Below are 15,528 nucleotides of genomic sequence, written 5' to 3'. Positions count from 1 at the left end.
GCCTAAACAACAGAATACTTAATGCAGGATATAGTTACTTGATGCTTCAGATATTGAAGAGGTAATTGCTCGGCTTGTTCTTTGTAATCAGTGTAATGCAGCTTTTGGCTTCCCCCACCCCAGGCCCCTTTTGGATTGGGGTATATAAAGCATATGGGAAATAAACATGGGCAAATTCAGTATTCACTGGATTGCTCTCCTGACTCTGCTCTGTGTCTTTGTCTTTTTCTTTTGTATCCCTGTTTTTTTTTTTTTCTGCCTAATATTTCTAATCCACACACCCCTACCCTGGAACGTATGAACCCACTGAGCCTGGACTCTGACAAACTGGGTAATTTATAAAGAAGATAGATATATTTTCCTCCAGTTTCAGAAGCTTGGGAAGCCAAGAGGCTGTCCAACTTTAAAAAAGATTGTTCTCCCTCTCTAAGATGATCACTATCACACTTCACAGTAGGAGCACGACAAAGCAACTGGGCACCTGCACAGTCTCTTCCCTTTTGATGCTAGCATCCACACCTGTGAGCACAGAGGCCTTCCCTTAGAATTGGTACACTAAGAGTTAAATTTCAACATAAAACCTGGAAAGGGTACAAACACTCAAGCTACATGAGCCGTCAGTCAACACAGCAATCTCAGAGGTGCTTTTGCTCCATCCATGTGCCATTTATCCAGATACCACACCTCCGGTATGTTTCAGAATCTCTCATCACTGCTGGCATAATTCCAGTGAAGCACACCATCATCTTTCATCTTAAGTAGGGGAGTTGCCTTCCTTTGCCAACCTCTTCCCCAATCACCTTATCATCTACTCTGATGCCAGAGAGGGTATCTTTCTCTCCAACCAGAACTGATAATATTGTACATCCTTCATTTGGGAGGAAATACCCCAAAGGAAGCTTTTCCCAGGACAAAGTACAAACCTTATGGTACAGAATATGGAATTCTTTAAAAGCTGTCATATTTTATCATTCTAATCTTCCCTTCCAGCACTTTCTCTTAAAAACAACAAAAACCTCATAGTTTCTGTGTTGGTTCATTGTGCTTCTTCTTCATGGGAGTCCCTTATGTACCCTGGAACTTGGTCTCTTGTAAAACAGAAAAGTATTTTCAGAAGTGTTTACTCTATTGCTTTTCACTGTTGGTCATTTCAACAGAAATCACTGGAGTGCTTTCAACTACGTACTAAGCTCAGCCCAGCGGCTGGGAAACAATAATTACAACACTCTGTCCTCCAGGAGTACAAAGATAAGGGAGGAAAGCATGCTCACTGGCCAATCAAATACAATGTCTTAGGGGAAATAATCGGGGGAATCATGGGGTGATTGTGCGTGGAATGCCTCTCTGGAGGTCAAGGGACACTGCGAGACAGGTGGGAAAGTGCGGCCTTCCTATCCAGCAGAATTCTACATGATGCACGGGAGATAAGGGACTGCCAGAAGGAACTGCTCAAGCAGAAGACAACCTCAAAAAACTCATACCTACTGGTTTTTGTTAAGCCTTTGATGATTGTGATACAAAAAAAACCACCATATACTTAAAACCAAAATATTAACCCTGGCATAGTTGTTAGCTGTAAAATTGAAAGGTATGACTGTGGAACATTATGTTTGTACACAATGAAATATTTTGAAGAGTAGGGACTAAAATTTCTCTAAAAACAGAAAAATGAATTCTATATTTACATATTAAGCTAACTAATGTTATCTTTCACTTTTTATTGTCTATGAGCAATAAAAATATTTTCAAATGAGTTTTGTTGGCATCCAGGGAAAACAGTTTTAATCTACATGATTTTATAAATCAATAATAATACAGACATTTCAAACACTTTGAAAATTATTCATCAAAAATGCAAATTTCCAAGGAAAATTTCTTTCACTGTGACTTTGATTATGATATTGCAAACAAGAACTCACTAATAAAAACATTTGATGATAGAAAGGTAAATCTGAACAATAATCTTGTGACCTGTCATTCTAAATAGGTAATGTGGGATACCCCTCTGTATGCTGTGAATATGTTTTATTACCATTGGTTAGTAAAGAAGCTGCTTTGGCCTAATGCAGGGCAGAAGATAGCTAGGTGAGAAATCCAAGTAGAGAAACAAGGAGAAAGAAAGCAGAGTCAGGGAGAAGCCAGCAGCCACTGGAGAAATAAGTTGTCAGAGTACTACAGGTAAGGCACGGGGTACATGGCGATACATGATTATTAGAAATGGGTTGATTAATATGTAGAGCTAGCCACTAAGAAACCTGAGCTAATAGACCAAATAATTTGTAATTAATATTAAGCCTTCAAATGATTATTTTATAATTTACTGTAGGGACCAATGGGCTGGAGAGAAACGAATACAGCAGGACCGGGCCGGACAGAGAAAAGTCTCCACATACAATAGAGATTCAAACAGTCCTCTATTTAAAGGCCTCCAGGTACCTAGTTTTTGAATTGGTTGATTCATCTATTTCTTTAAACAATATATCATACCTTTTTTGTAAGTTAGATTTTCTGAGTTGTTATTCACACATTAGTTTTCTTCATTTTTAAAGAGGTACTGTCCTAAAAATGTATCTTATAACAACCTCCAGTTTCATTAATTACCCTTACTCTGCACTGACTACTGGTTCTTCTCCCTTACATCAAGAAAACTTACCTCTAACAGGGGGTCGTTCTAGGTCCGAGCCAAGGTGAATAGGTGGAGAGATGTAGGAAACTTGTCCATGATGTACTGGCCCTGTGAACACAAAAGGAAATATTAAGACATCATAGGACCCTGATATGGCTCGGTGGAGAAAGTAACCTGTTACGGATCCCTAGGCCAATATTATGGAGGGAGAGAGATGACTCCTACAAGCTGTCCTCAACTTCTAGCCTTAATACTAATGGCCTGAATGTTCACACACACACACACACACACACACACACACGTGCACGCACAAACACAAATATATAATACAAAAATACACATCATAGCCGTCTGTCTTTTATTTTAAAAATTTTAGGATGTTCTATCATTTTTATTCCACACAGAAAAAAAAAATAGCCACTGTAGATTATAAAACAATTTTCTTAAACATAAACCAAACCTCACCCAATTAAATTGATTATTCTTTCTAACCAAGATAGATCTATAGATCTTTTAAAATGATTTATATACTTCTTTACGGGTTGCCCTCCCTCTTCCTTCTCTCTCTCTCTCTCTCTCTCTCTCTCTCTCTCTCTCTCTCTCTCTCTCTCTCTCCAGACAAGCTCTTGTGAGACCCAGGCTGACTTTTAAAATTGCAATGTAGTCAAGAATGACTTACATATATTTACCAAGTGCTGGGGACTATATGTGTGTATGTGTGTGTTTGTGGCATGCATGTGTTTAATATTTAGTTTGCTTTTCATTGAAATTGTAGATGATTGTGGAGCTGTAAACTGGGTGTTAAGAAAAAAAATGAAAACCTCAGAAACATAAATATGTCTATCTGAATACTTTAAAGTTATTAAGAATAAAACAGACTTTCAGCGCTCTGTCTTCTGGCTCCAGTATTGTCAGCACTACCAGCTGCCCTAATTTCACTGTCCATCAGTGTTAAACAATTTTCAAACTAGCACTCCATGTACAAGTAATATCTGGATGACACTTAGAGTGTTGGAATCCTGACAAACATGTTTTTCCTTAAGGCATTTCTTCCGTAGTTGGAAGGGAAAGCGATTCTAATCTGCTGGTTGTAACTTGATAGAAAAGGAAGAACTAGCCAGAATTCGAACAGCAAAAAGGTAGGTTCTTTTTCTGTTCCTGGAAAGCATTCTACACCCGCACATATTTCTTTGTAACATACTTTTTCTTATAAATAAAAAATACTAATGTTGATTTAAAAACTAAAATGATGATTTAAAAAAAAAAGTTCAGTTGCCTAGTCTTGGCAACATAGTGCAATCATGTCCCCCTTCAACCCATCAAGAAACACAAAAAAGAAGAAAGACTGACGTAAATTAAAGAAAAATTACAATGCTCAAAGTAGCTATCATTTTTACTGATGATCCAAGAAGCCATTAGGATTCTGAAGCAAGAAGGAGTAATTACTGAGTCATTTCGTTTTCTGAAGCTACTTCATACAAAGAAGATTTGGACAGAGGTGCAGAAGCCACCACTCTCTGTGTACATGGGAATACGTAGTTATACTTTACGCATTTACTATAGCAATTTACAGGGTTGTTAATCTCTTTTCCTAAACAAGGAAAGTTAATGATACATAGATTATGATAACAGTTAGAGTAACCTTCCCGTTTCAAGTAATATTCGGCTTGTAATAAACGCCACTGATTCCTCTTACGAGGCACATTTCAAATAATTAATATGGCTCCCTGTTGATACGAGCTGCTGTTGCTCACAGTGTTTTTGCCACTAACAGAAGCGATGGTGGCGCTGATATAAGGTCCACCGTTCCTCAGAATGGTAACTAAGAATATTGCAAATCCACTGGCCCTGTTCCAGTGGAATACTTAAAGCACCATTATAAAGGGAATATATTACCAGCTGTGCAGTTACCAGTCTGGGCTTAATATGGTTTATTAAAAAGTTCAGACTAGCTAACCTAGAAAACTACCTGTTCAGATACACTGCTCAGTTGACTCTAGCAACATTTTTGTTTCTTAAAAACCTGTATCATTAAAGGATGAGTCTGTTTCAAAGTCTAATTCTTGCAAATAACAGTAATATATCATTTACTTGGTATTTACCCCCAATAATCTCACTGTATGAAGTAATATTGATTTCACGCCTGTTATTGGACCTATTTGATTACCATATTGAACAACAGCTAACAGGCAGCTACATGTAAACAACCATCACTGTGCAGACTATATGCAACATGCATGTGTACATATTTTAAAACAAAACAACAACAACAAAAACAAAAAACCATGAAGAAATAGGCAACTTTGTGATGAACCTGCAAGACTAAAAGTGTTTGGATCAAAATGTAATGTTTTAATTCAATCTTTCCTCAAAGAAAGTCTCAGTCCAATAAAACCTTGGAAACCATGAACTGATTTTAGAAAGACTGAATCTTTGTAACTGTCATTCTTATATTTAACATGACAAAAATAGGTAGCTCATAATTTGATTCTCTTCTGGGCCTATGAGCCCAGAAGAGTACACGGAACACCTATGGACCCCGAGACAAGGACTGTCGCAGGCAGGTTTGCCATCACATTCTTTCCCTCTCCTGGGAGAAATCTAGTAAACTGCAAGATGGAATGTGTCAGGAAAAGCCATACTGGCTGGGAACAACAGTCACAGGAAGGTGAGAAAGACAAAGAAGTACTGATCAGCTAACTGAGAGTTTGGACTTGGAGAACGGATATTAGAAATTAAGATGAGGGAGCTGGCCGATTTGTTAGCATTAATCATATAATCTGAAATGATTTTTATTGCACTTTAGATCAGCGGCAGTCACATATTTATCTCCACAAAGATAAACAGAAATACAGTGTCTTTTCACTTATGTGTGGCTAAGATTCACCAGAGCATGAGAAGCACAACTTGCAGTTTGAAATGTCACAGCTGACTCTACAACGCTCTCGCCTTTCTGTTAAGAATTATTTCAAGGGGTCCGGAGAGATGGCTCAGTGTTTAAAAGGACTGAAGGCTTTTCCAGAGTTTCAAGGTTTGATTCCCAGGAACCCACAGTGGCTAACAATGGTTGGTAACTCCAGTTCCAGGGGATCTGAGATCCTCTTACTGCCTCGGCCGTTTCACATATGGAGCATACAGACAAACCTAAAGTCAAAGTACCCATGTGCATAAATTTTGTTAAAATCTCTATCTCAAAAAAGTACAATTTAATAATTATTTAAAAATACAGTTAATAAATGTGACAATAACTTCTCTTAGACTTTACATGTTCAGAAAGCTCCTTGCTGCTAGAGTGCTTGCCTATGGTGCTTAAGGTCCCAACTCAATTGTTGGCATTCCCAAGAGAAAACAACTGTTTTTTTTTTTTTGGGGGGGGGGGCGCTAGGCAGAAACTTTGAATATTGAAAACATAGTCAGTACTTTTACCTTCTGAGCCATCTCTTATAGACCAATAAGAACTTCAGGGAGAAAAGTGCTAGTCTGTTTTGGGATTTTGTTTGTTTGTTTTTGTGAATACCAATCTAAATGTTCTTTTTTTTTTTTTTTTTTTGGTTTTTCGAGACAGGGTTTCTCTGTAGCTTTGGTGCCTGTCCCGGAACTAGCTCTTGTAGACCAGGCTGGCCTCGAACTCCCAGAGATCCGCCTGCCTCTGCCTCCCGAGTGCTGGGATTAAAGGCGTGCGCCACCACCACCCGGCTCCAATCTGAATGTTCTTAACTGCTTATTAAGGAGAGGAAAGAGGGAGGGAGGGAGGGAGGGAGGGAGGGAGGGAGGGAGGGAGGGAGGGAGAGAGAGAGAGAGAGAGAGAGAGAGAGAGAGAGAGAGAGGTTTTTGCATTGATAGATATTGTGGTACCTGAGCAGTATGAAACCCAAAGAATCTGAAAGCACTCAGTCCCTCTAAAAAAGATACTATCTGCCAGTATATGGTCAGAAAGCCCTAAAATAAGAGAAGGTAAAAAGTCTAGGACCAAAACACCTAAGATTCAGCAACTTGTTAATCCATGAGTTCCGCAATACAAATTTCAGCATATTACTGAAGAAATGACACATTGAGAAAAATAAGGAGGAGGCTGCATAACATGCCAGTGTTTCCAAGAGAATGATTATTTTAAGCCAAAGATACCTGAGAATCAATACATGTGGAATACTGCTCTGTCAATCTCCCTATCTAGCTAAAGCAAAGTATGCATTTCCATTTAAAGTACCAGTGGAGAAGACAGACCATTTTCATGGAATGTGGAAGTATCTATATCAAAATGAGATTGTACATCCGATCTCACTAAATCAAAAGTTGAGTTAATTCTCCCACACATTTCATAGTCTGTTGCCCAAAGCAAATCATGTCTTGTAGGTAAAGTTCTCTGCTTCTGTTAAAAGGACATAGAAGCCTTGAATATATTTAAATAACAATAAAGATCTGTGTTAACTGACTTTAATCTGTCTTTTGTTAGGTTACTTTCCAAACTAAAAAACCCGAGTTAAAAAAAATAGACGAAAGTTTTCCTTCTGGCAAAGATGATTGACAGGAGCAAAATTAGAGATCAGTTTCTAAGTTCATTTTCATTCAAATATACTTGAGGTCAAATGATAAATTAAAATGGATATATATATATGTGTGTGTTTTTCATGTCTATATAAATATGAAATGTTGAGATTTAATTCATGTTCTATAAAGTTTACTCAAGATCCACAATTCAATATTTTAGTAGAATGTATTAACAGAATTGCATAACTCACCCCTGTAATTAATTGTAGACCAATTTCCATACCATAAAAATAGAAACTCTAGTTTCATTGGCCCACCCTCCTGATTTCTTCTCAATTTATTTGTACTCTAAGCAATCACTCAAGTAATTTCTTTCTCTATAGATCTGTTTATTTTGAACTCTTGTTATAATGAAACTACATGTCCCCCCTTGTTATCAGGTTTTGTTACTCAGCACACCTATTCAAAACTCATTTATGTTGTGGGATAAATCATTACTTTATTCCTTTTTTCTCATCAAATAATTTTTCATTTAACATCCATCCTATATTTTGTTTTATGCAATCATCCTTTGATGGGCAGTTCAGATTATTTTCCCATTCTGACTATCATGAACACTGCCGTTAGGACCTTGCAAGTTGATCCTTCTGCATGCATTCTCCTTGCACAGTTACCTGGGAGGGGGATTACTGCATCTTAAGGTAATTCCTGACATACCTACATATATCTGAGGAACTGCTAGACTGATTTCAAAAGATACTCTCATTTTGCTTTCCAAAGAAGGGAGGCATTTGCTGCACTATGGTGACTTTTCTTTTTTTTTTTTTTTTTAAGTTTTGTTTCCTCTTAAGATGACAGAACAGTAAATTCAGGGTTGGCCAGATTCTGAAATAATTCCATTTACAATGGCTGAAACTAGAAAACTAGAAAATAAGCAGTCCCTTCAGGCTGATATCAAAAAAAATAAAATAGGAAATATGGACCTGGAGTTGTGGAGTCCATGCACACTTTGAGGGTACAAGAAGATACTCTTGTAAACAGGAACTTAAAAAAATAAGAAAGAAGTATAAGATGTTTTGAAATAAAAATTCAAGCTATTCTGTGCTTGGTATGCCAAAAATGCAAAAACTTGCAGTCTGGTCCACAGAGCTCAGAGCTGTAGCGAAATTTTCTCACAGGCTATTGCGAATTCTGAAGAAGTACTATTTTTCTCTTTCCAAGTTTCATTTAATTTCTATTCATTGAAGAACCCCAAGCAATTTCTACTAGAGTGCAAATATAGAAAGGATTGACCAGCTTTCAGTAAGGGAAAGGCCTTCTCTCTCTCTCACTGCTTCCCAATACCTCACTTGCACATCTGAGCGAGGAAAGACATTTACAGAATAGTAGAATTTGGAGAGAGAAAGGCATTTAATAGTTTATAACTCAAACCCACATTTTAGGATGAAGAGGTTGACATCTTGAGAAGCTGAAGGGTTTTTCAAATGGCAAGTCCGAGTGGTTGTCATCAGGGTGATGCTGGAGACAGCGAGAAAGATCCTGCAGCATCCTAATTTTGCTACCTGGGAAAGCCTGGTCCAGGAAGACATTGTTTTCTAGGTGTGTGGGGCATGCCTCTTTGGAAGTGTTGAAGCACTCAGAGGTAGGGAACTATTTCTTTATGAAAATAGATATTTGTTTTCTTCACGTAGAGGCAGATAACGGATAAGATCATACTTCTGGTCACAGGGTTCCTATGTTAGCATGCAGATTCTGCTGCACCCTGGGTAAATAAGTCAACAAACAAGGCACCAAGACCCTAATATCCTCATTTGTATGATGAGTTAGTAAAGGCACTGACCTCGGAGGTTATTCTGAACATTAAATGAATCTGTAAATACGGAATAATTAGAACAGTGTTTGGTACAAAGTTAAGTATTTAGCAATGTTTAGCTATTTTAATTACAGATTCATTCTTTCATTAATAATTCATCAGCCACAGGTACATTTTAAAGTGTTTCGCATTTATCACGCAATAAAGTGAGTGCTAATTCATATCCTTAAGTAGATGGAGAAAATGTAAGCAATAAACATAATTACATAAACTGTATTATGGGTTCGAGAGGCTAAGGGTAACAAGAAAAACTTAGAATAGGGTGCATGGAGTTCAAGTGGGGAAGAGACAGGCTTTAACTTTTCACAGCATGCTAAAAGAAGACCTAATTTAGCTGTCCTGACAGCATCTGAAGCACTGGAGAAGTGACTTTGATGAAAAAATGAGAAAAGATAAAAAGAGGCGGGGGAGCAGGATGTCTCAGCAGGAAAACGCCCTGCCTGGAGACCTGCCATCTATGCCGGAACCCAGATAACGTCAAAAGAGAACTCCAAAGAGATGTCCTCTGACCCCCACGTGTCTACAGACTGTAATATAGATTTTAAAAAAGATTAAAAGAAAATTAAAGATTCAAATTTCATCTAATTCTATTTCATTTAATTAATCAGCTTGTATGTTGGAAAATCAAACCCGGAGCCTTGAATACTGTCTTAATCTCCTTTCTCTAGCTATAATAAATAACTGAGGTGACTGCTTTAATAAGGAATCAATGCTTATTTTATCACAGAAATATCAGCCCATGACATTTGGTTCCTTTTGAGCCTGTTACAGGGCATCAGATTATGGTAGACAGGGAATGGTGGACTGTGTCCACGTCTTTACTGCCTTGAAATGAGAGATAAGGGCTGAGTAGCCAGTGTTCTCACCTTCTCTGATAAACTTACAGCCACTTAACTTTCTTCTATCTCATGGTTCTACCACCTCCCAGAATTCACTCAGGTTGTTGAGTGAGATTAAAGCAGGCAGGCTTTTAGTGACACTTCACAATCAAACCTTAGTACCAGGTAAGCATTCAGTCACTTAGCGGTAAGACCACACTTCACTCTGCATTTAATGATAAAATTTTATGCTAGCAAAAAGGCTGGTATGAGATGTTTTTTCCTGTGCCAATTCAAAATGTACATTATAAAAATAATACTGTCACCATTGACTCACGGATTTTAAAAAAAAGCAAACATAAAATATGGAAAGAAACAATTTGGGAATGGACTTAATGCTCCTTTTGAAGTAAAATCATTCTTTACCATTACAAAGTCTCCATTGGTTTCTCCATTTACGCTACCTCTCAACTCAGTTTTTTCTTAATTTTTTGCACAATATTAAAGACAAGTTTCATAATTTATTGTCTTTTGATAAACTTTATGCTAATATATTTACTTAAATTTTAAAATTTCAATTTATTATTTCCCCAGGATACACACACACACATTTCCCCTTTAAATAAAATGAAATATGGAATATTTTTGTTCCAAGAGTCTTTGATTTTATTGTTTTGCTTTGAGAAGTTTTAGCATTAGTGTAAGTCATATTCCTTTGCTTTTCTTCAATAAAGACTTGATGTGAGAATAATAGATCCACAAAAAATATTTAAGAATGGCATATTTGGCATATGTAATTTTTTTTTTCAGTTTATGTTTTCAAACAACTCTGAAAGAAGCTTAACTTTCTCACTAAAATGCTTGATTCCTGTTGAAAATGATCTTCAATCCAGATTTAAAACCTACGAAAGGTCAACGACTTTTTTGTGCTTCTGGAAAACTGTTCTTGCCCAACATTAGAACTTCTTTTCTTTCCTTCATATTCTACTTTAAAATAAACTTGTAGGTAACAAGGGTAGCACCCATCAAAATCGACTCATAGAAGAGATCTTAACGATGCCAATTTGATACCTTCTGATTCTGATTTCTTTTCTTTCCTTCCACTCACTATACAGACTTGTTTAATATTTGTCTTTATATGTAAGAGTGTGTGCCTGCATGTGTTATGTGTGCCATATTTGTGCTGATGACTGCAGAATCCAGAGGGCTTAAGAGCTCCTGGAACCAGAGTTACAGGTAGTCCTGAGTTTCCTGATATGGGTGCTTGTTACCAAAATCATGTCCTTCACAAGAGCAATCCAGCCTCTCCATTCAGCTTATTAATTGGATATATAATAATGAATTTAGCAATACGTAAAGGAGCACAGAAACAACTACATGTTTGATTTACTGAGAGCATATGTCGCCGATGCCATGTAAAAGTCACTAATAGATTTCTCCTTGGTGGACAGTTCAGTATTTCTAGACATATAGAGAGCAGGTGGTATTGTCTAAAGCAAAGGTCTAAGCCAAGGGTAGTGGTAGTATAGAGGAAGTTTGTGGTGATATATAGACAGAAAGCAGGAAGAAAATGAAAATCATAGGACTAGGCAGGACAAAAGCAAGGGAGCCCAGGTGGACCTGTCACCAGTAGATGGCTGTCAAACAATACATCATTCAAAAATTCATTGAAAAACTAACCAACAATGAATGCCTGACATCCAGCTTCTGGAATGGTCAACTGAAGGCCTTTAATGATTTGTTTTCTGTGGTGGTTTGGACAAGAATGGCCTGTATAGGCTCATATATTTGAGCAGTTAGTCTTTAGGGAGTGGCACTACTTTAGAATGATTAGGAGGTGTGGCCTTGTTGGAGAGGTGGGTCTCTGGGGATGGACTTTAAGGTTTCAAAAGTCCAATCCAGGCTCACTCTCCCTCTCTCTTCTCTCATTGTCAGCAGATCCAGATGAATAACTCTTAGTTCTTTCTCCAGCACCATGTCTGCCTGCACACACCGCCATGATGATAACGGACTTAACCCCTGAAACTGTAAGTCACCCCAAGGAAATGTTTTCCTTTGTAAGAGTTGCTGCAGTCATGGGGTCTCTTCACAGCAACCCTAAGACATCTGTTTTCTAGATGTCTTTCTTCCCCACCAGAGAATATTTTGAAACAAATTCGAGACACCATATGATTTCACCTGTATTATTATTTGCATCTTTGTCAAAACTACATAGGGATTCTTTTAATTTCTTATAATATCATGCTAAACCTACATTTTTAAAGACACATTAAAAATGAATGTAATATGGAATTGTCAGTGAAATAAAATCTAAAAATTATCAAGACATGAAAGTCTTCTAGTAGAAAACAATACTCCATCAGTCCAATGTTGAAACTATGGAAAGGAGTCCTTTATAGTTTTTGATGAATTTTGGTGCTCACTGACATAGAGGGAAATATATGTTCTAAAGCTAGGGACATTTTGTTTCTCTTTCCTTTTATCCTTTTATATTTATGACAGAAAATACATATAGCATAGAAAACCTGTTGTTTAACAAAATTGGTCTGAGATGTTGCAAAATAGATAAATAAAATTTGGTATGAGAGTAAAGTTTAAAGACAATTGTCCTCTTTAAAATATAACTCAGGTCACATCACAGATTTATTATGAGAACGGAATTAACAGAAAATATGAAGATTATTAGTGCCCATTATACAACAAAGAGTCAATAGTTCTGTTTCCTCACGCTTACTAATCTTTTAACATGCGCTTTCTCGCACCTTTATTTTATTGTTTTGTCATACATTTTTGAATTTGCTAATTCCTAAGTATATCACCAATAAATCAAATAAAGGAATATTAAGCAATGAAAATATTTTAATTATTTCTCAAACGTAATTTTTATAGGGACAAAATTGAAACAAGAAAAATGTGTGTACCATACTCTTCCTCTTTAGATTTTGCACTATCAGATCTTAAAGTATAGTCAAAACTGGCTGCTGATTCAAATTTTGTTATGTTCTTTTGTAGTTAATAATCAGATCTTTCATCTTAAAGATAGCAGTTATTTTGCTTATGGCTGTGATAATTAAGTGTATTTTATGTTCTTGATTTTTCTTCAGGAATGAATGAGTCATTCCCACATCATAAATTGTCTCTAAATTATCTAATGTGATTTTTATACCAGTTTGATTGTGGAGTTTACAATAGTGGACATACCTGTATTTCAGCAAACAATGGTGAAGAAGGAAACAGGAGATCATGCATGAGGCCTCATTATTTTTCATTATTCTCTCATTCACTTGGATATTTAATGCATGCCACTATCTGCTTGACAAAAGTATAGGAATTCATTGAGGAAATCCTAATCCTTTAATCTCACAATCCAAGGTATTTAAAATTATGGATTTTAGCTGACAAATGCATTTTCTAGAATAACAAAAGCAAGTAAATACATGTATGAGTCACAGTAAGTATTCTATAAATGTTCATTGTTATTTTTGTATACAAAATGACACATCTCACTGTGACAAATGAAGAGAGCATCCCAGGTGGGTGGCTGAGGCTGGTAGAAGAACCATGAGTCAGATGCTCTAAAGGGCTCTCCAGGTCAAAGTCTGTTTGTTGTACACTGCCAATTTTCTTGCAATATTTAGAAATTCAATTTAATTCATTCAGGTTTGAAAATCTATTTTATGAATAGACAAACCTTTATTCAAACTAATCAAAAGGCAGAGAGAGACTATCCAAATTAACAAAATTAGAAATGAAGAGGGGGGGCATAAGAACAGACATGGAGGAAATACAGAAAATCATCAGATCCTATTTCAAAAACCTGTACTCCACAAAATTGGAAAACTTAAAGGAAGAAATGGACAACTTTCTGGATAAATATTAATTACCAAAATTAAATCAAGACCAGATAAGCAAATTAAACAGACCTATAACTGCTGAAGAAATAGAAACAGTCATCAAAAGTCTCCCTGTCAAAAAAAGTTCAGGACCAGATGGTTTCAGCTCAGAATTCTACAAGATTCAAAAAAAAAAAACCTAATACCAATACTCCTCAAATTTATAGAAACAGAAAATAACATTGCTAAACTCTTTTTATGAGGGTACAATTATCCTGATATCCAAACCACAGAAAGATTACTAAGAAGGAGAATTATAGACCAATCTCACTCATGAACATTGATCCAAAAGTACTTAATAAAATACTGGCAAATTGAATCGAAGAACACATCAGAATCATCTTCCACCATGATCAAGTTAGAAATGCAGGGATGGTTCAACATACAAAAATCTGTCAATGTAATCCACCATATAAACAAATTGAAAAATAAAAACCACATAATCATTGCATTAGATGCCAAAAAGCTTTTGAGAAAATACAACATCCCTTCATGATAAAGGTCTTGGAGAGAGCAGGGCTACAAGGAACATACCTAAACATAATAGAGGCAATATACAACAAGCCAAGAGCCAACATCAAACTAAATGGAAACTCCGAGCTATCCCACTGAAATCATGAACAAGGCAAGATTGTCTACTCTCTCCATATCTATTCAATACAGTTCTTGAGGTCCTAACTAGAGCAATAAGACACCAAAAGGAGATCAAGGGGATACAAATCAGAAAAGAAGAAGTCAAATTCTCACTGTTTGCTGATGATATGATAGTTTACATAAACAACCCCAAAAATTCTATCAAGGAACTTTTACAACACATAAACTCTTTCAGTAATGTAACAGGATACAACATTAACTAAAAAAAATCAGTAGTCTTCCTGTACACAGATGATAAAAGGGCCAAGAAAGAAATCAGAGAATCAAAACCCTTCACAATAGCCACAATAGCATAAAATATCTCAGAGTAACTCTAACCAAACAGGTGGAAGACTTGTATTAAAAGAACTTTAAATCTTTGAAGAAAGAAATTGAAGAGAACACTAGAAAGTGGAAAGACATCCAATGCTCTTGGGAAGGTAGAATTAACATAGTAAAAATGTCATTCTTACCAAAAGCAATCTGCAGATTCAATGCAATGCCCATCAAAATCCCAGCAAAATTCTTTACAAATCTTGAAAGAACAGTACTCAACTTCATATGGAAAAGCAAAAAACTCAAGATAGCCAAAACAATCCTGTAGAATAAAAGAACTTCTGGAGGCATCACAATCCCTGACTTCAAACTCTACTACAGAGCTACAGTAGTGAAAACTGCCTGGTATTGGAATAAGAACAGACAGGAGGACCAATGGAACTAAATCGAAGACCCAGATATTAATCCACACACCTTCACACACCTGATTTTTGAGAAGGAAGCAAAAAATATAAAATGGAAAAAACAAAGCATATTTAACAAATGGTGCTGGCATAACTGGATATCAATATGTAGAAGAATGAAAATATATCCATATCTATCACCATGCAAAAAACTACAGTCGAAATGGATCAAAGACCTCAACATGAAGCCAGCCACACTGAACCTTATAGAAGAGAAAGTGGGAAGTATACTTGAACACATTGGAACAGGAGACTACTTCCTAAATATAACCCCAGAAGCACAGACACTAAGAGAAACAATTATTAAATGGGGCATCCTGAAACTGAAAAGCTTCTGTAAAGCAAAAGACATGGTCAGCAACAACAGCCTACAGAATGGGAAAAGATCTTCATTAACCCCACATCAGACAGAAGTTTGATCTCCAAAATATACAAAGAACTCAAGAAATTGGTCACC

The 15,528-nt window shown here is 36.5% G+C and overlaps 1 protein-coding gene across 15 annotated transcripts in view; it reads right to left on the bottom strand.

The window, feature by feature from the left end:
- The window catches only part of Adgrl3 (adhesion G protein-coupled receptor L3), a 742,119-nt gene that overhangs the window by 242,854 nt on the left and 483,737 nt on the right, over positions 1 to 15,528 (bottom strand). For all 15 annotated transcript variants that reach the window (XM_057771795.1, XM_057771780.1, XM_057771783.1 and 12 more), the window contains one exon: positions 2,654 to 2,734. In XM_057771795.1, the coding sequence (XP_057627778.1) occupies positions 2,654 to 2,734 (81 nt within the window). The remainder of the gene's footprint in view (positions 1 to 2,653; positions 2,735 to 15,528) is intronic.

This window comes from Chionomys nivalis, chromosome 6 (assembly GCF_950005125.1).
Source record: "Chionomys nivalis chromosome 6, mChiNiv1.1, whole genome shotgun sequence".
In the NCBI taxonomy this organism is placed as follows: domain Eukaryota; kingdom Metazoa; phylum Chordata; class Mammalia; order Rodentia; family Cricetidae; genus Chionomys; species Chionomys nivalis.
The sequence above is the reverse complement of the archived record's forward strand: the minus strand, read 5'-3'. Positions and strand labels throughout refer to the sequence as shown.